This window comes from Scyliorhinus torazame, chromosome 7, assembly GCF_047496885.1.
Source record: "Scyliorhinus torazame isolate Kashiwa2021f chromosome 7, sScyTor2.1, whole genome shotgun sequence".
In the NCBI taxonomy this organism is placed as follows: domain Eukaryota; kingdom Metazoa; phylum Chordata; class Chondrichthyes; order Carcharhiniformes; family Scyliorhinidae; genus Scyliorhinus; species Scyliorhinus torazame.
Window position 1 is genome coordinate 299,262,944 of NC_092713.1, and position 26,718 is coordinate 299,289,661.

General features: G+C 50.6%; 1 protein-coding gene across 2 annotated transcripts; it reads right to left on the reverse strand.

The window, feature by feature from the left end:
• Positions 1 to 1,351: 1,351 nt before the first annotated feature.
• On the reverse strand, positions 1,352 to 26,155 carry faxdc2 (fatty acid hydroxylase domain containing 2). Of its 2 annotated transcripts, XM_072512658.1 has the most exons (10): positions 26,027 to 26,155; positions 24,699 to 24,867; positions 16,897 to 16,944; positions 15,500 to 15,591; positions 14,823 to 14,926; positions 13,043 to 13,164; positions 11,017 to 11,222; positions 10,272 to 10,377; positions 2,965 to 3,131; positions 1,352 to 1,792 (listed from the first exon to the last, which is right to left on the reverse strand). In XM_072512658.1, the coding sequence occupies exons 3-10, from the start codon at positions 16,942 to 16,944 to the stop codon at positions 1,639 to 1,641; spliced, it is 999 nt and encodes a 332-aa protein (XP_072368759.1). In that variant the 5' UTR covers positions 24,699 to 24,867; positions 26,027 to 26,155; the 3' UTR covers positions 1,352 to 1,638. The 2 variants fall into 2 exon arrangements, with proteins under 2 accessions (XP_072368759.1, XP_072368758.1); XM_072512657.1 differs by lacking the exons at positions 24,699 to 24,867; positions 26,027 to 26,155 and adding an exon at positions 24,564 to 24,665.
• Positions 26,156 to 26,718: the final 563 nt, after the last annotated feature.

Consider the following 26,718-nt stretch of genomic DNA (forward strand, 5'->3'; position numbering starts at 1 on the left):
TCATTTCCTCCGCCTTGCCAAGACTGCCGACGTCCATCACTAACATTGTCTAACGCTGCGCCTACCTACCTCAACTTATTTGCTACTGAAATCCTGTTCTACATCATTATTAGTTCTAGATCTGGCCAGGCTAACTGCTTCAAGGGTACTTTTTACTGACTGTTTTGATTTCCAGATTTATCTAAAAATTGAATAAAGATTCTCAAACTGGCACACTGACAATAGTCCAAGCCTCTGGATTAGCCCAGTGATCAAACCATGACACAACCATGCCTACAGCCTGAAATGTGAACTCTTTCTCTCTCCACAGATTCGGCCTGACCTGTTGCGATTTCCAGCATTTCCTGTTCTTGTATTTAAATTGACTCAAAACAGATGCTGGGCTGTTTGGTGCAAATTTTTTGGCTGGGATAAGAGTGAGGACAGAATAAGTTCAGCAAGGCCACTGCCCCAGCATGGGTGTCTCACTGCTGCAGGCTCATAGAGGCATTGTCTTTTGAGGCAGGGGAGGAAACTTGTGCCAGGGAAACTGGAGGAAATGCATGTGGAGCCACGGATACGCATTGAGGGCAGATGTCTGTGGTGTCTCTTGCTGTGCCCTGTGCATCAATTCCATGCAGCACCTGAACTTTGAACAGGAGGGTGTGCGGTGAGAGCAACAACATGATTGCACTTTTCACTCAACTGAAGTTTAGACCCTGACAAGCGACGGGGGAAGGGGGCAGTGTGGAAGTAATGGGTTAGTCCTGGAGCTCCCTCCCTAACAGCCGGTGTACTACACCAGTTTAATAAAACAGCTCTAGAGCAATTGGGGATGGGCAATAAATGCTGGCCTGGCTGTTAACACCCACATCCCATTTTTTAAAAATGATTTGAGTTTGAAGTGTGAACACCTGTGGGATGAAGTATTATTAAACAATCGATGGTTTGCGTTTAGAACAATAGTGAGTCGATGCTGGTTCAAAGTATGTGGAGTAAGATTAAGTCCAGGAGCTCATCCTGGGACCACTGGTATGGAGTCGAGCAGGGATTCAGTGAAGTTGAACATTGATCTGTGTTAGTGACTGACACCAACAGTGACTGAAGTCCATGCAGCCAGGGGACGGTGAAATTCATGGAAAGTAAAGGATCTATTGGAGGTCTCGTGGGAACAGTTGAGATCAGGCCTGAAATTCCCATCCGAGGACACTGTAAAACCTAGAATCGGACAGGGAAATGGTGTATCAGAGGCAGAGTGAAGTGCTGAGGTTCCAGGATAGGCAAGGTTGGAATTGTGTTCAGAGGGTGACTTTATAGACATTCTTTATAAGACACAGTGCACTGATGTAAAAGATTCAGAAATAAACAACAGTTAGCCGCAGGAATTTATTTGTAAATTAGAATTCCAAGAGTTGCTGCACAAATAAAAGGGTTTGCAGGATTCTAACTTGCAATTTAAACCACTTGTTTACTTGCCAAGAGGTCCCTCCCACATCCTGCAGCCCAGCGTGCGGTGTGAGCAAGAACACCTGCTTAAGTAAATAGTGAAAGAAAAACAATTTCCTCATAAACAAATCAAACCACCAGTAGCAAGTGTTAATCTTCAACGAGGAAAGGATTATGAGGTTGACAGCTTCCAAAGGCAATATTAAGGAGCCTTCACTTGCGTTTGAGGGAATCAGGAATGCTTTCAGACAGAGGAGTGAGGCTGAGCAGGAGAGTGTGGCGTTCATAAGCTTTGGTCTCTCTGAATATGATGTCGGTCTGGTGTAGGCGGTCCAGGACTCCCAGCACTCCATAACATTGGTTAAACCTACAAACACAAAAGTCCCATTCATTCACATGTTCACATCATATAAATAGTGCAAAAAAAAGCATTCTATTCGAATAGGCCATTCTGATTTTTTTCATCTCTTGTTCAGGAGGAGCCTCAGAGGTGGGGGCAGTCCCCAGGGCACTGACTGAGGACCCCCTCCAATCACTGGAGTGTGTTAGGAGCTGAACCACCTAATCTTGTAGCCACGGAGACGGGTGGGATCTCCATCGCACATAAGTCACCATCGGAGCCTCATAGAATCACAGCTGCTCACACCAATCAAACAATTTGTTCAAAGAGGCGACAGTGGCATAATGGTAATGTTACTCAACTAGTATTCGAGAGGGCCTGGCCCATACCCCGGAGACATTGATTCAATTAAATCTGGAAGACTAAGCTAGTCTCAGAATTGCAACCATAAAACTATCAATTGTTGCAATTGTTTCTTTTTTTGGCTGATGCTGACACAATGGGCTGAATGGCCTCTTTCTGCACACTAACTTTTCTATGAAGTTTGGCTTACATGTGACTCCAGACCCACAGCAATGTGGTTGACTACTGCCCTCTGAAATGGCTGAGCAAGACACGCAGTTCAAGGGCAATTGGGGATGAGCAGTAAATGCCCACATCCGCTAAGGTTTTTTAAATATCTTGGCTAAGAGATGCCCGTTCAGATCAGAATGGATCCAATGTCAAAAATTTTTAAAACTCCACAGAGCAAGTAAGCTGCCACTCTGAATTAACGAGGATTGAAGTAAGATGCCACTCTGAATTAACGTGGATTGAAGTAAGATGCCACTCTGAATTAACGTGGATTGAAGTAAGATGCCACTCTGAAATAAACGTGGATTGAAGTAAGATGCCACTCTGAAATAAACGTGGATTGAGCCTGAGGAACAATCGTTCTGAACTCTGTCCAGGACAGTCATTCTGATTGAACTGTGACTCGAACCTCTGAAATGGTTACTCTGATCCGACTCTCCCTGTGATAGTCAGCCTCACACAATCACACACACTGCTGCCAAAAATTGTCAGGTTTTATAACATTTAACTTTGCTTTCTTCCAGGGCAATTGACACCCCCCCCCAACGGGGCGGGGAGGGTGGATTCAATTGTGGGGCGTTTTACACACGCTTGTGAATCTCATCCTCAAATCTTTTGGTGCTTACTTGAGGTGATGAAAATCGTGGAACTCTGGCGATGGGAGCAGTGGGAGGTGATAACCGCAGTGTGAAATGGTAGAAAGCAGTAGCGCCAACGAAAACCACAGCATTGTGGTTGCCACATGAGATCGCAGAAATATCGGCCCAACCATAGGTGGCAGCATGTTGGACATCTGAGAAAAGAGAAAGATGAAAGTGAGTGCGGCTGACGACAACCAATGGGTCACAGAGAGACAAACATACACCACACAGGTACACACATCTGTAGACGCTTCACAAAGCAATAAAAATCACCCAATCATTACAGAATAGGTAGAGGCCATTTCAAGCTACGTACACTGGCAACAGAACGGGAATTGGGTACAGAAAAAATGATTTCAATCCAGGAGGCAACCTCAAATATACAATAATACCCACATTAAAGGAGTGGGAATGGCAATAAATAAAAATCTGGCATATGTAAATGGCAAGTAGGATAAAGTAAGGGGATATTAAACTAAAGCAAAACTTATCGTGTAAGTAAATAAGACTAAGCAAAATCTTGAAACGGCTGTTGCCTGCAATTCCTGTGCCATGTGGGAATCCCCAGGAAACGTCCTGGATATTCAGGCATGCAGAGGGTGTCATCAATTGATGACAAATTTGAATGTGGATTACATGGTTAACAGTAGGGTTCTAAAGAATGTGGAGGAGCAGAGAGTTCTCCGAGATCATGTCCATAGATCTCTGAAAGTTGCCACCCAAGTGGATAGAGCAGTGAAGAAAGCCTAGTATGTTAGCATTTATTAACGGGGTTTGAGTTTAGCCGTGAGGTTATGCTGCAACTGTACAAGACCTTGGTTAGATCACATTTGGAGTATTGTGTGCAGTTCTGGTCACCTCATTATAAGAAGGATGTGGAAGCATTGGAAAGGGTGCAAAGGAGATTTACCAGGATGCTGCCTGGATTGGTGGGTGGGTTGAGGAAAGGTTGAGGGAGCTAGGGCTTTTCTCATTGGAGCAAAGGAGGATGAGAGGTGACTTAATTGAGGTGTATAAGATGAGAGGGATAGATAGAGTGGATGTTCAGCGACTTTTTCCTCGGGTGGATGTAGCTGTTACAAGGGGGCATAACTATAAGGTTCATGGTGGAAGATATAGGAGGGATGTCAGGTAGGTTCTTTACTCAGAGTAGTTGGGACATAGAACGCACTCCCAGCTATGGTAGTGGAGTTGGACACTTTAGGAACTTTCAAGCGGTTATTGGATAGGCATATGGAGTGCACTAGAATGATTCAGAGTAGGTTGATTTGATCTTAGTTTCAGACTAGTTTGGCACAACATCGTGGGCCGAAGGGCCTGTACTGTGCTGTACAGTTCTATGTTCTAATTGGTAAACTCCAATTTCAGGGTTTCTGAGCTCAAGAGGTGGAGGGCACAAAGGAGCTGGAGTGGAACATATGTTTCAGGAGGTAACCACCCTGCAGCACGAGAGAGTTGAAGAAGGTTATAACTGGGTGGCCATCAGTAGACCAGGAAGTGGCAGGCATCGCAGAAATCCTCCAGTATAGGAGTATGGAATAGGAATGAAGGTGATAACAGTTCTGAGAGTGCAGTCTGGGCCTGCACTGTGGGGGCAAATGGCTGAATTGAGAAGGAGAGCAAAGGTTAAAATGCAGTGGTCAGGGACTTCCGGTGCCGGCCATGGAGTGATTGGATTTGGATTGGATTTTGTTTATTGTCACGTGAACCGATGTACAGTGAAATGTATTTTTCAGCGCGCAGCTCAACAGATCATTAAGTACATGAAAAGAAAATACATAATAGGGCTACACAATGTAAATACAAACTCCGGCATCGGGTGAAGCATACAGGGGTGTAGTGTTAATGAGGTCAGTCCATAAGAGGGTCATTTAGGAGTCTGGTGACAGTGGGGAAGAAGCTGTTTGAGTCTGTTCGTGCGTGTTCTCAGACTTTTGTATATCCTGCCTGATGGAAGAAGTTGGAAGAGTGAGTAAGCTGGGTGAGAGGGATCTTTGATTATGCTGCCCGCTTTCCCCAGGCAGCGGGAGGTGTAGATGGAGTCACTGGATGGGAGGCAGGTTTGCGTGATGGACTGGGCGGTGTTCAGGACTCTGAAGTTTCTTGCGGTCTTGGGCCGAGCAGTTGCCATACCAGGCTGTGATGCAGCCAGATAGGATGCTTTCTATGGTGCATGTGTAAAAGTTGGTATGAGTTAATGTGGACATGCCGAATTTCCTTACTTTCCAGAGGAAGCATAGGCGCTGTTGTACTTTCTTGGTGGTAGCGTTGACGTGGGTGGACCAGGACAGATTTTGGAGATGTGTACCACTAGGAATTTGAAGTTGAGTGAGTGGTCGCACACAGGGCAGCTCGGGCTCTAAGGCGATGGTTTGGGAACGTTATACCCGTTAGTATGGTAGTTCTGGCAGAAAAGTGGTGCGGTAGGTATAGGAGAGGTTCCCCCCCAAGATTGGCATGTCTACTGGCTACCAGACCCGGCATAAACAGTGAAAGACCTGGCTAAGGAGTGCGAGGGGACCTGTGGCTCAGCAACAATTTCAAGAAAGGTGGAGGGAGAAAGGTTGCCATTAGTGGGAAAGTCTCAGATGGAGCAGTTGATGGCCTTCAACAAGGAGGAATTTCGCCATCAAAAGGAAGGAGATGCACGGCGACTGGTCGAAGATGATTGAGGGAGCAGTAGCACCTCTGCGAGGATCACTGGGTGGAGAAGTGCCTCGAGGCACAAGGGGTGACGATACGCGAGGTGGAGAAGGTGGTGTCCAACCAGAGCAATAGGATTGTGTCTTTGGAGGCGAAGGTGGGGATCCTGGGGGATCTATGCAAGTCGCTGCGGTTGAAGATGGAGGAGCAGAACCAGTCCAGGCGTAAGAACCTGAGAATTGTGGGTCTGCCAGAGGATGTGGAAGGAATGAGCGCCAGAATTGTCGAGGATGCTGACCGGGCTGGTGGAGGTGAAGGCATTGGACAAGGTCCCAGAGGTGGACCAGGCCCATAGTCCTTGAGGCAGAAGCCGAGAGCAGGGGAGCTGCCACGGGTGGTGATTGTGCGGCTGCACAAGTTTGTGGAGAAGGAGAAGAATCAGCGGTGAGCCAGGGAGAAGCAAAACTGCGAATGGGAGGGGATTTGTGTCTGAATATACCAGGACATTGGCGAGGAGGCGTGGGGAATTCACCAGGGGCAAGGCTGTGCTGTATTGAAGGAAGATTCGGTTTGGGGTGTTGTACCCGGCGAAACTTTGGGTCACGTTCGACGGCCAGGACTATTACTTGAGACGCGAGAAGAGGCAAATTACTTTATAAGGGCCGAAAAACTGTGGGAGAGCTGAGAGTTGGTGTAAGCTGGAGGAGCTGTATCTGCGAAGGTCTGGGATCACAGTTTTGTGCTGCAGGAGGATGGGACTTTCCTTGGAGAGTTGTAGGTTTGTAAGGGGGTAATCCCCCCTGACCTCCCACCTTTTGTTGTGTTTTTCCTTTTGGGAGGAGGTGATTTGTGATTTACGGGAAATAGAGGGAAGCGAGGCTAAAGCGGGTTCGGGACATGTATTCGGAAGGGACTGGATGAGTTGCGGGAGAGGTTTGAGTTACCAAGGGAGAGTGAGTTTAGATATATGCAGGTATGGAAATTTGCATGGAAAGAGTGGAGGGTGGTTCCCAGAGTACACATTATTAGAGCAACTGCTGCTCCCGGATGAGTTGGCGGAGGGTAGGATTGGAGACATATATCGGTGGGTGAAGGAGCAAGGGTGGGGCTCAAGTGGTGAGGATCACAAACAAATGGGAGGAGGAGTTGGGGGGGGGGGGAGAGGGACTAGGCTGGGGACTGTGGTGTGAGGGGTTGGGGCAGGTGAACTCACCTCCTCCTGCGCGAGGATGAGCTTGATTCAGTTCAAGGTGGTGCACAGGGTGGCTATGACCAGGGCGAGGATGAGTGGATTCTTCCAGGGGTGGCCGAAGGGTGCGAAAAGTGTGGGCGAGGGCCGGCGAATCTTATGTTCTGGGGCTGCGAGGGGCTGGAGAGATACTGAGAGGCGGCGTTTGGGAGCGGGAGGCGGCGTTTGGGTATGGGAGGTGGTGTTTGGGATGCTATCTAAGATTGTGGGAGAGGAGGTCGAGCCAGACCCAATGGTGGCGACTTTTGGGGTATTAGAAGTGCCGGAGCTTCTGGAGGGGAAGGGGGCCGATGTCGTGGTCTTCGCCTCTCTAATTGCTCAGCGAAGAATCCTGTGAAATTGGAGGCCGAATTCATCGCCAGGGATGGCGGCCTGGCTGGGGGACTGGTACGACTTTGGAGAAGATTACGTTTGAGTTGAGGGGGTCAGCAGAGGGCTTTGAGAGGCGGTGGGTGTTGTTCATGCTGCTGTTTGAGGAATTGTTCATCAGGGGTATGGGGGGGGGGGGGGAGATAAAGGGGAAAAACTGTACAAACTGGTCTGTGATTGCCTGGAGTGTGTATTTTATATGTTGCTGCTTTTACACATGTTTGGAATAAAGTATATTTTAAAATAATAATCTTTATTGTCACAAGTAGGCTTACATCAACACTGCAATAAAGTTACTGTGAAAATCCCCTCGTCGCCACACTCCGGTGCCTGTTTGGGTACATGGAGTGAGTGGACATAACAAATTTGATAGGGAGAATGAATGGGTGCTCCTGCAACCTCTGATGTGACCCCCACATGGTGTAGTGCCTCCCTGCCACAGTGGGCTTCACTGAGAGGGTGCAGAACATTTTGAGGAGGAGGAACAGGAACATGTGGCCCACATGCAAACCAATGTCATAGGAAAGAACGGGCCAAGTTCCTGAGTCAGGTACTGGAGCTCAGGAAGAACTTAAACATGCAAGACGTCAAAGGGAGTAATCTCCAGATTGCTCCCACTTTCACATGGTAATAATAGGAATAGCAGGAATTAGGAGGGCAAAGAGGAGCCATGAAAAATCATTGGCAGATCGGATTAAGGAAAACCCAAGACATTTTAAAAATATATTAAGAGCAAGAGGATGACCAGGGCCCAGTAGGAACCAAAGGGGCAATCTGCGTGTGGAGCCAAAGTATGTGGGTGAGTCTTAAGTGAATATTATTCATCTGTATTCACTAAGGAAGAAGGCATGGTAGCTGGAGATTTGAGTTGGAATGGTGAAGTTCTAGAGGAACTTTAAGATGATGTATTAGATGTTCCAGCGGCATAAAGCTGCATAAATCCCCAGGGCCTGATGAGATATATCCCAGGCTGTTGTGGGAGGCAAGTTAGGAGATTGCTGGGGCCCTGACGAAGATATTTAAATCTTCACTGAAGTGCCAGATGACTGGAGGATCGCTAATTGGTCCCTTTACTCAAGAAGGGCAGCAAGGATAAGCCAGGTAATTGCAGGCCAGTTAGTCTAACGTCCGTGGTCAGGAAAATATTGGTAAACATTCGAGGGGCAGCATTAATCAACATATGAAAAGGCAGGAATTTTATTCAGGGATAGATTTGCTCCCACTCTGGTTCGATGAGTTCCGCGATGGTCATTAAGTCCATTGTGCGATATACAGACTACCACATGTGGGGCAGGTGGTGTTTGAACAGTTGGATAATTGGGTGAAGCCTCGATTTCACCTCAGCATGCTCCTGATGAACTCTGTGTTTGGTGCCTCCACAAATGTACCTTCATTTTGGTCACTCGCAGACCAGGGTCTCCCAGGAAATGACGAAACTGTTCCACCTCTTCAGGGATACTTTGACAACATCCTTAAGGCATTTACATTGTCCGCCTGCGAGTCTCCTGCTTCAGCCAAATTCAGAGCAGAGCACCTGCTTCGGATGTCTGGTGTCAGGTGGCACGGCAGCAGTGTGGTTAGCACTGTTGCCTCACAGCGCCAGGGACCTGGGTTCGATTACCAGCTTGGGTCACTGTCTGCGCGGAGTCTGCACGTTCTCCCCGTGTCTGCGTGGGTTTCCTCTGGACGCTCCGGTTTCCTCCCACAGTCCAAAGATGTGCGGATACTGTCAATTGGTCACGCTAAATTGCCCCTTAGTGTCCAAATGTTAGGTGGGGTTGCTGGGATGGGGTGGGGCTGTGGGCTTAGATAGGGTGCTCTTTCAGGGGCCGGTGTAGACTCGATGGGCCGAATGGCCTCATTCTGCACTGTAAATTCTCTGATGTCTATGATCAATGACCAGAGGGCAGAGATTTAAGGCTGTCGATCTGGAGTCACCAAGCACTGGAGAAGTACCACCCACGGCACCATTGCAAGATCCAAGCAATGGTGTAACAAAAGTGGAAACAGCAGCATCTCGCCCAGCTAATAATTCACAATCAGGTAAGGATGGCAGATTTCCTTCCCTAAAAAGGACATTAGTGAGCCAGTTGAGTTTTTATAACTGGTCACCATTAGATTTTTAATTCTAGATTTCCTTCAAATTTCACCATCTGCCATGGCAGAATTTGAACCCAGGTCCCCAGAGCGTTACCGTGGCTCTTTCGTGTTCACCCGAGATCCACTAGCTGTGTGACGTTTCACAACTATATCTTTTGGTCGGAAAAATGGTGTGTTGGAGAGGGATCTGGGGGTCCTCGTGCATGAGTCACAGAAAACTAGCATGCAGGTACAGCAGACAATAAAGGAAGCAAATGGAATGTTGGCATTTATCGTAAAAGGACTAGAGTATAAAAGGTAAGGAGATGTTGTTGCAACTATACAAGGCACTGGTGAGACCGCACCTGGAGTATTGTGCACAGTTTTGGTCCCCTTATTTAAGGAAAGGTGTAGTGGCATTGGATGTAGTTCAGAGGAGGTTCACGAGGTTGATTCCAGAGATGAGGGATTTGTCGTTTGAAGAGAGATTGAACAATTTAGGCCTATGCTCTCTAGAGTTTAGAAGAATGAGGGGAGATCAAATTGAGGTATACAAGATGATAAAAGATATGGACGTGTAGCGGATGTTTCCTCTTGTGGGGCATTCGAGAATGGGAGGTCATAGTCTTAGGGTAAGAGGTAGCCAATTTAAAACAGATTTAAGGAGAAACTACTTCTCCCAAAGGATTGAGAGTCTATGGAATTCGTAACCCAGAGTGTGGTGGATGCTGGGACAGTGAATAAGTTTAAGGAGGAGTTAGACAGTTTTTAAAATTGGTAATGGGTTGAAGGGTTATGGAGAACAGTCAGGACTGTGAAGTTAAGACCAGGATGAGATCAGCCATGATCGAATGACAGAGCAGACTCGATGGACCAAATGGTCTAATTCTGCTCCTACACCATATATTTTGCCAGGAGCAGTTTTATATGTTCAGTTACAAACATTTCTTACCACGTGCTCAACAGGATGACAATACAGCGACACAACGCCAATTGGAGCAGTCCATTCATGGTGCTTCTTGTGGATGTATTTGTAAAGCACTGGATGATGGAAAAGCCTGGAGAGAGTGAATATTGAAACACTATCACAGTACTGGCCAGACAACAGAAAAGTGCTATTAAACCCAACAAACCCCTTCCAATTTTAATCGCCCAAAAACTCTCGCCACCATCTCAGACAACACACAAACCCACCCTCACACCACATCCCTCAGCCCGCTCGCCACATCCATCAGCCCTCTCCCCTCGCCCTCTCTCCCTGCGGTCCTCGCCTCCCTCCCCACCCGCCGTTTGGCAAGACTACAAGGCACTGCCACATTGGTGGCCAGAGAGCAGAAACAAAATGTGCATTTTTATAAGGTTTTACACATGGTAAAATGTCTCAAACAGCTTCACAGGTAGATGGATCAAGTCAAAATTTGAGCCACATAATGGAGGAAGTAATTTTTAAAAAGCATTAACAAATAGAGGATATTGAGGCTAAGTGAGGAATTTCCAGAGTGAAGGCCCAGAGTCCTGAAGGCACAGTCACCAATAGTGGAGATATTAAAATCAGAGATGCACAAGAAACCACACGGTTGGAGGAGGGCAGAGATCTCGGAGGGAGCCATACAGCAAGCTTAGAGGCATGGGTGAATGTCACTTAGTGCAAGTTAAGACACAGGGCAGTGGAGTGCTGCATTGAGTCACCAGCTCACCTGTGTGAATAGTAGAAAAATATCTCTTCCAGCAGCCCAAGGAAGCAGAGTTCCAGCAGCACCCAGTGGAAAGTGGGGAGCTCAGTACCACAGGGATTACCTCTCCACTTCATGATGGGGTACATAACCATCACCATGGGGAGAGACAGGAAGAACTGATTGAACAGAACTGTTCTGATGGCTTGCTGAAGCTTAGCAGGTTCCACCTGTGACACACAAGACAAGGTCACCAATAGCAACAGGCAGTAAAAAGCAACGGATTCATTCATTTTCCTCTTTCTGTTCCAGCCAGTCCGCAATAACAGTTCCCTTTCCTCCCACAGTCCAAAAAAGTGCAGGTTAGGTGGATTGGCCATGCTAAATTGTCCCTTAGTGTCCAAGTGGGGTTACGGGGATGGGGCTGGGCGAGTGGGCCTAGGTAGGTGCTGCTTCAGAGTGTCATAGAATCATAGAATTTACAGTGCAGAAGGAGGCCATTCAGCCCATCGAGTCCGCACTGGCCCTTGGAAAGAGCATCCCAATTCAGCCCACACCTCCACCCTCTCCCCATAACTCACTAACCCCACCTAACCTTCTTTGGACACTAATGGCAATTTATCGTGGTCAATCTACCCAACCTGCACATATTTGGACTGTGGGAGTAAACCGGAGCACCCGGAGGAAACTCACGCAGACACGGGGAGAATGTGCAGACTCCGCACAGACAGTGACCCAAGCCGGAATCGAACCTGGAACCCTGGAGCTGCGAAGCAACTGTGCTAAGGTTGGTGCAGACTCGATAGGCCGAATGGCCTCCTTCTGCACAGTACGAATTGGTGGACCATAAGACACATCAGAATTTAAAGAAATAAACAAATACTTCGGAAATATTCAGGCATAACCTTCAAACAATAAGACATACGGCAATTTTAGGCAGCTTTTGTCCCACCAGGGAAGAACTGGGTTTTATGGTGCTGCAAATATGGTAATTTATTTCAGAGCGGGGGCAAACAGAGAACGTTGTGCCACACAATTCTGTTCGATCACAAATGTAAAGTCGATCCATGCACTGAGACAAGATAGCGAACACAGGGTAATGGCCTGTGCCACCGAGATATCCAATCCCGTTTGAAAACACAATGTTTTATACCCTATGCATGGTGTCAATTAAACAACCCCATCCGGTATTCTTGGCGAGTGAGCTCACAAGCCTGGGGCTTATTGAAAATGCTGGAAATACTCAGCAACTCAGGCCACAGGAGAGAGAAACAGAGTTATTGTTTCAGGTCGATGACCTTTGTATCATCACATTCTGTTGGAAGGTCGTCGGCCTGAATCGTTAACTCAGTCTCTCTCTCCACAGATGCTGCCAGACCTGCTGGGTGCTTCCAGCTCTTTTCTGTTTTTAGTTTAGATTCCCAGCAGCCGCCGTGTTTCACTTCTGGATTTGTTAAATGCTCGCCAGAGTGCAAGCGATCAACCAGACACTGGGAGCACATCTCGTTTGCTGTGTGATCTACCTAGCAGCAGCTTCCCAGCTACAAGGATTGTTTGACAACCTGGGGACACAAGCTGGGAAGGATCACCCAGGCAAGGCTGGGAAGAGGCTCACTGTCTCAAACCAAGCAGAGGAGCACAGGCAAGTGAAGAGATTATGGGACAGAGATTACAGGAGCATCAGAGGGCTGAGGGATATTGGATGGGGTTAGGGATGTCGGAGCGTACACACTCACAATCTAAACCGATGATTAGAAAATCTACTTCAGGGAATAGTTCTTGCAAAGCAACTGAATGGCCTCCTCCCTCTACGGTCTGATTAAAAGGGAAGGGTTTCAGTCAGTCAGTCACTATCCAGGTGTTTTATGTTTAAACCCAATGAAAGTTAACCCTGTGAACGAGGAGTCACCAAGACAGGTCGGAGGGAAACTGCATTCCACCTGGGATAAGCCAAAGCTAAATTCCATTACTAATGTAAAAGGGGAAAGGAATTTAATTGTTCATTGAAAGATCAAACAGCAAAGGTTATTTAGTTGGTCTTAGCTCTGACCGGGTCATTCCTGCCCCTCTGTATCCGGTAGCGCGTAATCAGCTGGGGTTTTCCTGTGGCATCCACAATCAGCAGGAGTCCGTTCACAATCCAGAAGGAGAGGGTGGGAATCACCATGGTACCTGGGGTAGAAAGACAACTAACTCAGCACGGGACAATACTGTCTCAAGGCGGATCCTGGAAAAATCCAGGAAACACAGGAAATTCCAGAAATCCTGGGAAACAGGAAATTCCGTGAAACCTGGGAACAGGAAATTCTCAGAAACCCAGGAAACCTAGGGGCAGGTTTAGCAAAGGGCTAAATAGCTGGCTTTTAAAGCAGACCAAGGCAGGCTAGCAGCGCGGGTTCAATTCCCGTACCAGCCTCCCCGAACAGGCGCCGGAATGTGGCGACTAGGGGCTTTTCACAGTAACTTCATTTGAAGCCTACTTGTGACAATAAGCGATATTCATTTCATTTCATTTTCAACCTTAGCAACCCTCCATATATGCTCCGATACTGCAGCATTTCCTATTGACCCCCTCCTGTCCTCCACTCTGTCCCACCATTGACCCTCAACCCTTTCAACCTTTAACCTGCATTCTCGCCTCCTCGTTCACCCTCCTATGATCCCATGACCTTGCTCCATTGCTCGCTTCCTCATTCAGCTCCCCTTCTTCAAAGTTGTGCTCCCATTTGCCAGAAGGTCCCTATTCCATTCCACATCTCCAAACAGTGAGAAAGTCCAAGTCCGACCACAAATGCGGATTCTGTTTTGCGGATTTGGGAGATACCATAGCTAACAAAACAGAACAGGCTTGACGGATCTAATGACCATACAGCACTCGCATTGTACTAATGATGGTCAGCATTTGGAATCTTTACCCTCATATCCTTCATCTGCTGCCTGTATCCACAATTGGCTCAAATCGCACCGGTCTCACACTGAATTACTTTGCCAGATCTTCAAAGCTCTGCAATTTCTTCCCTCTTCACCAGACAGAGCACAAAAGCAAGGAAATGATGCAAATCCTTTACAAATCACTGGTTAGGTGTATGGTGTTCAATTCTGGGAACAGCTCCTTAGGAAGATGTCAAAGCCTTGGAGAGGGTGCAGAAGGGATTTACTAAAATAATTACAGAGCTGAGGGATTTCAGTGATGTGGGGAGACTGGAGAAGGTGGGATTATTCTCCTCAGAGCAGAGAAGGCTAAGAGAAGATTAGATGGAGGTGCTTAAAATCAGGAAGGGCCAATAACAAGGGCACAGCTGCCAAATGAACCAGAGGAGGGATTTCACATTACGAGTTATTGTGATTGGGAATGCGCCTCTTGAAGGGACGGAGGAAGCGTTTTTAACGGGAGAAATTTACAGGACTATGGGCAAGGAGGAGAAAGGCTAACTGGATAATTGTGTCAAAGCTCTGGCACAGACACAATGAACACATTGACCTCCTATTCTGCTGTATGATTCTTTATGTACTCCTACACTCTATAGATATTTAAAACTCCAAACTAACATCAATCATCTTCCTCATCTTCTCCTTCACTCTCATCCTGCACCACAGCTCTTGCCCTTCTTAAACAATTCTAAAATCTTAAAATTATTTCATGGTTGTCTAAAACATCCTATTTTCTTACATGCATCATGGTGGCAACAAGCGACTAAAGTACTGAACAGCATTGATGAACACCCTTCCCACCTACACAGGTTAGTCCTGTATGTCTCAGTGGAAACACACCACTTTCATTAATTGAACCGAGATGCTCAGTGTAACATGCTGTAACTCACAGTACTCACCAAGGAAGAAGAGAACCCACTCATTGCCTTGGAAGAAACCATGAGCCTTGACCCACTGTGACTGCCAGAAATCTCCAGACGCTCCCCAGAACAGCTGCAAATACCTGAAAACGGAAGAATTCCGCAAATTATCCATGGCTCAGCTTCTCGGTCAACTCTTCGCAATAGAGGCAGGAACCGGGGTGGCAAGACAGCAAAAATAAAATGGCACCTCCCAGCGTTGTAACCATCAGCTATGCCAAAGAGCAACAATGAATGCCACAGGCTCGGAAATCCAGGGTGGTAGAGCCTACACACAGCGGCAGTCCAAAGTGGAAACACTGAACCCCACACACACTTGGCGACAGTACTGAGTCACGTACTCACAAGCGATTAGCAAATCTCCCACACAGGGTGAAAAAGAGCCTGGTTGTGCGATTCGGTTAAATGGATGATATCGAGTCGACTCCATTTACCCCTCTCGCCATTTTTGTTTCCAGTGTGCTCAAGTAGATGGTAAACAGGCCTAGTCACAATTGCCCTCTGTCGCACAAAGCAAGAGTGACCTCCCTCTTATGTACTATTATTACACGGAGAGAGAGAGAAAATGAGATAGAGAAAGAGAGACAGTGAACACATTCCAGGGTCTGTCATATGAGTCCGGAGAGTTGTGCTCATCCCCCTTTTTATCAACTTACCAGGTCACCGTGTTCCTGAATGCTGCAAATACAAAGAGTCCCGAGCCCAGGATGAAGGCAGCCTTCTTCACCGAATCCCAAACATGCCGCTCCTAAAAACCATAAAACAACAGGGTAAACTTTACAGCCCAAGATTTTGCATTCGGGGGAGAAAGGACGGTGCTCACCGCTGACCTTGAAGAAAGCTGCCCACAAAGATTTAACGGCCTCTGTCACATCAATGCCACCCTTTCCGCTGTCAATTTCATTCTGGTATCAGCTATACGGACTTTCGGGTATCCAGGAACAGTGGCACCACCAAGAAGACTGGGCAATCGGACTGGAAAATTCTCACAAGACAACAAGTCAGGAAGCAAAAGAGACTGATCATCATTCACTTTCACAGAGAACAAAATAAAGATTGGAACACACAGGTGGGATAAGGTAGAAACCTGAAGAGGCTTAAAGGTAGAATACATACAATTTAAAAAAACTATTATTTTAAAAATCTATGGAGTGTTTATCGTGACTTCGGAGAAATCAAACTCCACACTTCTAACAGGGCCAGAGATGTTGTTCAGGAGTTATAACAACTTCATATACACTTGGTTACTCCTTTTTTGCAACAAGAATAGTGCAAAAACACCAATTCATTGATCCTGTGTGGCCTGCATCTGCGAAGACGGCAAGGGGCAGGGTATCACTGACATCAACTGACAGGTTTTGCCGTTTAACTGCGCATGTGCAGGTGCTCTCAGTTTTACAAAGTAACAATGGCAGATATCACAAATCCAGGATCTCAAAGTTACTCACATTTCCTCGGTGTTATGTAGCCCAGTAACCCACATCCAATAATCACACTAAAGACAATAATCCCCATTCTGTCTCCCGTGTAAACCCACCCCAGTAATAAATGCTGCCAATATGAAATAAAAACAGAAGATGTTGGAAATAATCAGCAGGTCTGCCAGCACTGGCTGAGAGAAGAAAACAGAATTAACTTTACTTAGGTCTGCGGCCTGTCTCTGGAACCGGTCAGACATGCTGAGAGTTTCCAACATTTTCTATTTTTATTTTACATTTCCAGCCTCCAAAGCATTTAGCTTTTGTGCGCTGTCAGTCAGGGTTTGGAAGTCCACAGCCTTCCTGTCAACAGATAAACTGTGGTCACAATGAGCAACACCAATAGGGAACCAGTCCCAGAGGAGAGGGCCTTTGACACATGCTGCCCCGGAACAGCAGCTCCCTGACGAGAAGATACAATGTGAGAATTGTCCCGGCTGTTTACACCATTCGACCCCAGGACAATATTCCCAGGAACCTTCGCAGCACATAGTAATACAGGTAGAACAGCTCTCTGATGTTCCAGGCTGGAAAAGACAACAAAAAAAAAAAAAAAAGTGTTGACGGTTCTGTACCTGTGTCTGCGATGCCACAGAAATAGGCTGCTCACTGTAACCTCGCATCTACAGAACAAAAAAAGCACAAAACACCAATTGCTGTAATACACCAGAACATTATTGACAGCACAAAGGCAGAACTTTAAAAAGTATCCTCCATGCACAACCTCTCTTGTTCCATGTATAGCCTAACAGCACAGAGCATGTTTCAGAGCGTATTTAAAGGTGTAGAAAGGTATAGACACAGAGGAATTTCCAGAGTTTAGGGCTCGTCGGCTAACAGCACAGCTTCCAGGAGAGTGTTGGAGGAGTGCAGATATCACAGAGGAGATTATAGTGATAGGGAGTGGTGAGGTCATGTGGGGATATGAACACAAGGGTGAAGAATATTAAACCCGAGCCATAGTTGGACCATAAGCTGATGTAGATCAACGAGGACAGGAGCGATGGATGAATGGTTATTGCTGCAAGTGGGGAAATGGGGCTTTTGGCGATCTGATGTTTGTGAACTCGTTTGCAGATAGCTGACGATAGGAACTGTACTTGTACAGAAGATCCAGCATTGTGAGTTTCAGAGAATCAAGCACCATTCATGTCAGCAATAAATTAATAATCGATATAATTAATACAGGGAAATGGTGGCATTGTGTACAATAAAGTTCACAGTAACTTCACTGCAGTGTAAGCCTACTTGTGACAATAAAGATTATTATATTATATAGTGGTATTGTCACTGGATTAGTAATCCAGAGACCCAGGGGAATGTTCCGTGGACCCGGGTTCGGATGGCAACATTTTAATTAAATTACCTGGAGTTAAAAGTCTTACGATGACCATGAAATCACTGTTGTAAAAAAAAAAAACATCTGGTTCACTAATGCCGTTTGGGGAAGGAAATCTGTCACTCCTATCTAGTTCCTGGCCTACCTGTGACTCCAGACCCACAGAAATGTGGTTGACTCTTAAATAACTTTATTGCAGTGTTAATGTAAGCCTACTTGTGACAATAAAGATTATTATAAAATGGTCGACCAAGCCACTCAGTTCAAAGGCAATCGGGATGGGCAATAAACGCTGGCCCAGCCAGACACCCACATCCCATCAACAAATTTTCAATAAATCATGAAAATGAAATGCTCTTTCTGAAATTGCTGTTTAAGTGCTCATTTAGCTCAGAGAGTACATTCGGGTCTGATTTAAAAAAAACATTTGGATACTTATAATATCACTCATCGTCACAAGATATTCCAAAATATCATAGCCAATTAATGAATTGTAAGTGTAGTTGAGCAGTTGTGGGTTCAAATCCCACTCCAGAAAACTGACACAAAGTCCTCTTCACTGCAAAATCAGGGAAGCCCAGCACTGTCGGAGGGGCAGTAGCTGGGAGAGCACTGCACTGTCGGAGGGGCAGTAGCTGGGAGAGCACTGCACTGTCGGAGGGGCAGTAGCTGGGAGAGCACTGCACTGACGGAGGGGCAGTAGCTGGGAGGACACTGCATTGTCGGAGGGGCAGTAGCTGGGAGAGCACTGCACCGTCGGAGGGGCAGTACTGTGGAGAGCACTGCACTGTCGGAGGGCCAGTAGCTGGGAGTGCACTGCACCATCGGAGGGGCAGTACTGGGGAGAGCACTGCACCGTTGGAGGGGCAGTAGCTGGGAGAGCACTGCACCGTCGGAGGTGCAGTACTGGGGAGAGCACTGCACTGTCTGAGGGGCAGTAGCTTGGAGAGAAATGCACTGTCGGAGGTGCAGTAGCTGGGAGTGCACTGCACTATCGGAGGGGCAGTACTGGGGAGAGCACTGCACCGTTGGAGGGGCAGTAGCTGGGAGAGCACTGCACCGTCAGAGGTGCAGTACTGGGGAGAGCACTGCACTGTCAGAGGGTCAGTAGCTGGGAGAGCACTGCACCGTCGGAGGTGCAGTAGCTGGGAGAGCACTGCACTATCGGAGGGGCAGTAGCTGGGAGTGCACTGCACTGTCGGAGGGGCAGTAGCTGGGAGAGCACTGCACCGTCGGAGGTGCAGTAGCTGGGAGAGCACTGCACTGTCGGAGGTGCAGTAGCTGGGAGAGCACTGCACTATCGGAGGGGCAGTAGCTGGGAGAGCACTGCACTGTCTGAGGGGCAGTAGCTGGGAGAGCACTGCACTATCGGAGGGGCAGTAGCTGGGAGTGCACTGCACTGTCGGAGGGGCAGTAGCTGGGAAAGCACTGCACCGTCGGAGGTGCAGTACTGGGGAGAGCACTGCACTGTCTGAGGGGCACTAGCTGGGAGAGCAATGCACTGTCAGAGGGGCAGTAGCTGACAGAGCACTGCACCGTCGGAGGGGCAGTAGCTGACAGAGCACTGCACCGTCGGAGGGGCAGTAGCTGGGAGAGCACTGCACTATCGGAGGGGCAGTAGCTGGGAGAGCACTGCACTGTCTGAGGGGCAGTAGCTGGGAGAGCACTGCACTGTCGGAGGGTCAGTACTGGGGAGAGCACTGCACTGTCTGAGGGGTAGTAGCTGGGAGAGCACTGCACTGTCTGAGGGGCAGTAGCTGGGAGAGCACTGCACTGTCTGAGGGGCAGTAGCTGGGAGAGCACTGCACTGTCTGAGGGGCAGTAGCTGGGAGAGCACTGCACCGTCGGAGGGGCAGTACTGGGGCGAGCACTGCACCGTCGGAGGGGCAGTACTGGGGAGAGCACTGCACTGTCTGAGGGGCAGTAGCTGGGAGAGCACTGCACTGTCTGAGGGGCAGAAGCTGTGAGAGCACTGCACTGTCGGAGGGGCAGTAGCTGGGAGAGCACTGCACCGTGGAGGGGCAGTACTGGGGAGAGCACTGCACTGTCGGAGGGGCAGTAGCTGGGAGAGCACTGCACCGTCGGAGGGGCAGTACTGGGGCGAGCACTGCACCGTCGGAGGGGCAGTAGCTGGGAGAGCACTGCACTGTCTGAGGGGCAGAAGCTGTGAGAGCACTGCACTGTCTGAGGGGCAGAAGCTGTGAGAGCACTGCACTGTCGGAGGGGCAGTAGCTGGGAGAGCACTGCACCGTGGAGGGGCAGTACTGGGGAGAGCACTGCACTGTCGGAGGGGCAGTAGCTGACAGAGCACTGCACTGTCGGAGGGGCAGTAGCTGGGAGAGCACTGCACTATCGGAGGGGCAGTAGCTGGGAGAGCACTGCACTGTCTGAGGGGCAGTAGCTGGGAGAGCACTGCACTGTCGGAGGGTCAGTACTGGGAAGAGCACTGCACTGTCTGAGGGGTAGTAGCTGGGAGAGCACTGCACTGTCTGAGGGGCAGTAGCTGGGAGAGCACTGCACTGTCTGAGGGGCAGTAGCTGGGAGAGCTCTGCACCGTCGGAGGGGCAGTACTGGGGCGAGCACTGCACCGTCGGAGGGGCAGTACTGGGGAGAGCACTGCACTGTCTGAGGGGCAGTAGCTGGGAGAGCACTGCACTGTCTGAGGGGCAGAAGCTGTGAGAGCACTGCACTATCAGAGGACAGAAGCTGTGAGAGCACTGCACCGTGGAGGGGCAGTACTGGGGAGAGCACTGCACTGTCGGAGGGGCAGTAGCTGACAGAGCACTGCACTTTCGGAGGGGCAGTAGCTGTGAGAGCACTGCACCGTGGAGGGGCAGTAGCTGGGAGAGCACTGCACCGTCGGAGGTGCAGTACTGGGGAGAGCACTGCACTGTCTGAGGGGCAGTAGCTGGGAGAGCACTGCACCGTCGGAGGTGCAGTACTGGGGCGAGCATTGCACTGTCTGAGGGGCAGTAGCTGGGAGAGCAATGCACTGACGGAGGGGCAGTAGCTGGGAGAGCACTGCACTGTCTGAGGGGCAGTAGCTGGGAGAGCACTGCACCGTCGGAGGGGCAGTACTGGGGCGAGCACTGCACCGTCGGAGGGGCAGTACTGGGGAGAGCACTGCACTGTCTGAGGGGCAGTAGCTGGGAGAGCACTGCACTGTCTGAGGGGCAGAAGCTGTGAGAGCACTGCACTGTCGGAGGGGCAGTAGCTGGGAGAGCACTGCACCGTGGAGGGGCAGTACTGGGGAGAGCACTGCACTGTCGGAGGGGCAGTAGCTGGGAGAGCACTGCACCGTGGAGGGGCAGTACTGGGGAGAGCACTGCACTGTCGGAGGGGCAGTAGCTGACAGAGCACTGCACTGTCTGAGGGGCAGTAGCTGGGAGAGCACTGCACTGTCGGAGGGTCAGTACTGGGAAGAGCACTGCACTGTCTGAGGGGTAGTAGCTGGGAGAGCACTGCACTGTCTGAGGGGCAGTAGCTGGGAGAGCACTGCACTGTCTGAGGGGCAGTAGCTGGGAGAGCTCTGCACCGTCGGAGGGGCAGTACTGGGGCGAGCACTGCACCGTCGGAGGGGCAGTACTGGGGAGAGCACTGCACTGTCTGAGGGGCAGTAGCTGGGAGAGCACTGCACTGTCTGAGGGGCAGAAGCTGTGAGAGCACTGCACTATCAGAGGACAGAAGCTGTGAGAGCACTGCACCGTGGAGGGGCAGTACTGGGGAGAGCACTGCACTGTCGGAGGGGCAGTAGCTGACAGAGCACTGCACTTTCGGAGGGGCAGTAGCTGTGAGAGCACTGCACCGTGGAGGGGCAGTAGCTGGGAGAGCACTGCACCGTCGGAGGTGCAGTACTGGGGAGAGCACTGCACTGTCTGAGGGGCAGTAGCTGGGAGAGCACTGCACCGTCGGAGGTGCAGTACTGGGGCGAGCATTGCACTGTCTGAGGGGCAGTAGCTGGGAGAGCAATGCACTGACGGAGGGGCAGTAGCTGGGAGAGCACTGCACTGTCTGAGGGGCAGTAGCTGGGAGAGCACTGCACCGTCGGAGGGGCAGTACTGGGGCGAGCACTGCACCGTCGGAGGGGCAGTACTGGGGAGAGCACTGCACTGTCTGAGGGGCAGTAGCTGGGAGAGCACTGCACTGTCTGAGGGGCAGAAGCTGTGAGAGCACTGCACTGTCGGAGGGGCAGTAGCTGGGAGAGCACTGCACCGTGGAGGGGCAGTACTGGGGAGAGCACTGCACTGTCGGAGGGGCAGTAGCTGGGAGAGCACTGCACCGTCGGAGGGGCAGTACTGGGGCGAGCACTGCACCGTCGGAGGGGCAGTAGCTGGGAGAGCACTGCACTGTCTGAGGGGCAGAGGCTGTGAGAGCACTGCACTGTCTGAGGGGCAGAAGCTGTGAGAGCACTGCACTGTCGGAGGGGCAGTAGCTGGGAGAGCACTGCACCGTGGAGGGGCAGTACTGGGGAGAGCACTGCACTGTCGGAGGGGCAGTAGCTGACAGAGCACTGCACTGTCGGAGGGGCAGTAGCTGGGAGAGCACTGCACTATCGGAGGGGCAGTAGCTGGGAGAGCACTGCACTGTCTGAGGGGCAGTAGCTGGGAGAGCACTGCACTGTCGGAGGGTCAGTACTGGGAAGAGCACTGCACTGTCTGAGGGGTAGTAGCTGGGAGAGCACTGCACTGTCTGAGGGGCAGTAGCTGGGAGAGCACTGCACTGTCGGAGGGTCAGTACTGGGGAGAGCACTGCACTGTCTGAGGGGCAGTAGCTGGGAGAGCACTGCACTGTCTGAGGGGCAGAAGCTGTGAGAGCACTGCACTGTCTGAGGGGCAGAAGCTGTGAGAGCACTGCACTATCAGAGGACAGAAGCTGTGAGAGCACTGCACCGTGGAGGGGCAGTACTGGGGAGAGCACTGCACTGTCGGAGGGGCAGTAGCTGACAGAGCACTGCACTTTCGGAGGGGCAGTAGCTGTGAGAGCACTGCACCGTGGAGGGGCAGTAGCTGGGAGAGCACTGCACCGTCGGAGGTGCAGTACTGGGGAGAGCACTGCACTGTCTGAGGGGCAGTAGCTGGGAGAGCACTGCACCGTCGGAGGTGCAGTACTGGGGCGAGCATTGCACTGTCTGAGGGGCAGTAGCTGGGAGAGCAATGCACTGACGGAGGGGCAGTAGCTGGGAGGACACTGCACTGTCGGAGGGGCAGTAGCTGGGAGGACACTGCACCGTGGAGGGGCAGTAGCTGGGAGAGCACTGCACCGTGGAGGGGCAGTAGCTGGGAGAGCACTGCACTGTCGGAGGGGCAGTACTGGGGAGAGCACTGCACTGTCTGAGGGGCAGTAGCTGGGAGAGCACTGCACTGTCGGAGGGGCAGTTCTGGGGAGAGCACTGCACTGTCGGAGGGGCAGTAGCTGGGAGAGCACTGCACTGTCTGAGGGGCAGTAGCTGGGAGAGCACTGCACTGTCGGAGGCGCAGTAGCTGGGAGAGCACTGCACTGTCGGAGGCGCAGTAGCTGGGAGAGCACTGCACTGTCGGAGGCGCAGTAGCTGGGAGAGCACTGCACTGTCGGAGGGGCAGTAGCTGGGAGAGCACTGCACTGTCGGAGGGGCAGTAGCTGGGAGAGCACTGCACTGTCGGAGGGGCAGTAGCTGGGAGAGCACTGCACTGTCTGAGGGGCAGTAGCTGGGAGAGCACTGCACTGTCGGAGGGGCAGTAGCTGGGAGAGCACTGCACTGTCGGAGGGGCAGTAGCTGGGAGAGCACTGCACTGTTGGAGGCGCAGTAGTGGTAGAAGCGGCGTAGCATCGGAGGGGCAGCACTGGGGAGAGCGCTGCACTGTCGGAGCGGCAGGAGCTGGGAGAGCACTGCACTGTTGGAGGGGCAGTAGCTGGGACAGCACTGCACTGTCGGAGGGCAGTAGCTGGGAGAAGCGCCGTAGCATCGGAGGGGCAGTACTGGGGAGAGCGCTGCACCGTTGGTGGGTCAGTAGCGGGGTGGGAGCTCCGTAGCGTCAGTGGGCTAGTTGCGGGGGTCGCACTCTAACTTTGCAGGGTCAGTACCGAGGGAGCGCTGCACTGTCGGAGGGTCAGTACCGAGGGAGCGCTGCACTGTCGGAGGGTCAGTACCGAGGGAGCGCTGCACTGTCGGAGGGTCAGTACCGAGGGAGCGCTGCACTGTCGGAGGCCAAGTACTGAGAGAGTGCTGCACTGTCAGAGGGTCAGTACTGAGGGAGGCCCCATTAGCCCTTTTAGGTAGATGTAAAATTCCTCAAAGCTGGTGAGGCCTCCCGGTGTCCTGTTCAATATCCGGTCCTTAAACATCAGCAAAACTGACCACCTGTTTGTTTATTCTTTATGAAGTCTTGCTGCACACAAACTGGTGCTGCGTTCGCTGATTAAATAGTAATCGACTCATATAAAATGCTCTGGGATGTAAAATGGCAGGCGCTATCTAAATGAACGCTTTTCTAGCTCAAAGATTACTTACTTTCCTGCCAAAACTGATAAACTTCACAATAATCTACAAACAGATTCTGACACTAGATACAACCTCAATGATCCCGATAAAACGTTTGCAGAGATGTCTCCGGCTGAGGGATTGGGGAGGGGGGGGGAGGGGGGGGTGGCAGGAGGCCAAGGTTGTTTTTTGTTTTACATCACTGCTCACCCAGGGCGATGGGACTCCATTGCAGAACTGAATGCGAGGTCAGCACAGACGGGGCATGGAATTGGTTCCCCTAGTTCACCAGCAAAATGCCACGCTCCGAACTGGAGTTGAGTTATTTTACCAAGTCATTCTCAAGTGCACAATATAAAGGAAACATGATAAGATGGAATACGGGAATACGATTTAGATCCCTTGTACTGATGATTTATCAAACTGTCTAAATCGAGGCCTCATACCATCTTGATTGAGGACGGGAAGCTGTCCTTGATAGTGGTTTCCAGTGAGATATTCCATTCCCAATTCACAACACTGGCAGGTATTTTAGCCCTTCGCAGCAGCTTGTATTTTCTCAAATCGAAGCGTCGTCTTACCTTTGCAGTGGAGATATAAAATGCTGCTTTGGTGCGGACGAAACGCCCTGTCCGGTTGCTGTGGAGACTGCAGCAGCTGTCAGTAACTGTCCTGTGTGTGTGAGTGACTCTGTATTGTTCCCTGCCACTGGCCTGCTGACAGTGCAAATCCTCCCCAGCTTATCTGCACCTATAAAACATTAATTAACATTGAATTATTGCTGATGTTTGCACACTTGTTGCATCAACCATTCCGGAGAATCCAGCACAATTCTGGAAAACAGGTAAACAGAACCCCAACCATGAGTTCTGATAGTTAGGACAAATTAGTAGATAACCGGTACAAATTGGTCTTCCGCTGTCCTGCATTCTCGCCTGATTCCGCCATATTTCACATTGCCTATTTCAGTCCCCGGGCACTGTTTATTTTCATATTTTCCACTTCCAACATTCTCCCCACATTTCCCAGGATTACCTATCATCTCTCTGTGAGCCTATCATCTCCAGGAACTGTCGATGCCATACATTCTGCAGACAGCCAACCAATCACTCACCTTAACTAGTGATCAGATATCCAGCCACGTACCTTAACTGGGGCTCAGTCTGGCAATCCCCTTAACCTCAACCACTGCTGAACCAATCAACTAACTACCTTAGGTAAAGGTAAAGTGGCTATAGTCCCAGATGGCCACAGGCTGCTTTCCTCTTTGAGGGTTAGAGCTGAGGATCACCACACCTCAGGTGAGGGGAATGTTATAGAATACAGGGCCTTCATGAATAACCTCAGCCAGTACGGGCATCACAAACTAGCTGTCCAGCCAAGTGAGCTAAACTGCCCCCCCCCCCAACTCGTGCTCAATCAAGCAACCAACCACCTTAACCAGTGCAAAATCAGGTAACCAAGTACCTTAACTAATGTTCAATCAGGTAGCCAACCTCCTTAACTATGCTCAATCAAGCAACCAATCACCTTAACCACGGCTGAAACAACCAACTACCTTAACTAGTATCAATCAACCAACCAACCACCTTAACTAGTGTCTATTAACCAACCAACAACCTTAACTAGTGTCAATCAAGCAGCCAACTACCTTAACCATTGCTGAACCACATAAACACCGTAACTGGTGTTAATCAAGCAACCGACAACCTTAACCAGTGTTACTCAAGCAGCCAACTACCTTAACCAGTGCTCAGTCAAGCAACCATCCATTTTGGTTCAATCACTAATGTTCGAATAACCAGTCATTTTAGTCAGTGTTCAAATCGGTAAAGAGCCGACGCCACTAACTAGTGATTCTTTTAACTAGTGCTCTATTTAACTGATCACTAACTAGATGAACACAAACCAGGAACCGCAACGCCGCCACTCCTCTCGGCCCGCTCTCAGCCTGGCGCGCGTTCCCGGCTCCCCCAGTGCGCGCGCCGAACCGCGCGCCAGCAGCGCGGGCCCGCGCTCACACGACTCTCCCGGACCCCGGGGGGGGGGGGGTGCTGATCAGCGACTTTCTTCTGAAAGGGGAGGGGGAGGGTAGGGGGGGGGGGTGAGGAGGGGAGGGGGGGGGGTGAGGAGGGTAGGGGGGGGGGTGAGGAGGGTAGGGGGGGGGTGAGGAGGGTAGGGGGGGGGGTGAGGAGGGTAGGGGGGGGGTGAGGAGGGTAGGGGGGGGGGTGAGGAGGGTAGGGGGGGGGGTGAGGAGGGTAGGGGGGGGGGTGAGGAGGGTAGGGGGGGGGGTGAGGAGGGTAGGGGGGGGGGTGAGGAGGGTAGGGGGGGGGTGAGGAGGGTAGGGGGGGGTGAGGAGGGTAGGGGGGGGTGAGGAGGGTAGGGTAGGGGGGGGGGTGAGGAGGGTAGGGGGGGGTGAGGAGGGTAGGGGGGGGTGAGGAGGGTAGGGGGGGGTGAGGAGGGTAGGGGGGGTGAGGAGGGTAGGGTAGGGGGGGGTGAGGAGGGTAGGGTAGGGGGGGGGTGAGGAGGGTAGGGTAGGGGGGGGGTGAGGAGGGTAGGGTAGGGGGGGGGGTGAGGAGGGTAGGGGGGGGGTGAGGAGGG

Excerpts from the sequence above, each read along its gene's own strand:
- faxdc2 (XM_072512657.1), bottom strand. Across the intron at positions 14,927-15,499 it reads TTCAGGAACACGGTGACCTG|GTATTTGCAGCTGTTCTGGG; the intron begins GTAAGTTGATAA and ends TTCCGTTTTCAG. Across the intron at positions 11,223-13,042 it reads AGAGGGGCAGGAATGACCCG|GTGGAACCTGCTAAGCTTCA; the intron begins GTCAGAGCTAAG and ends TGTGTGTCACAG.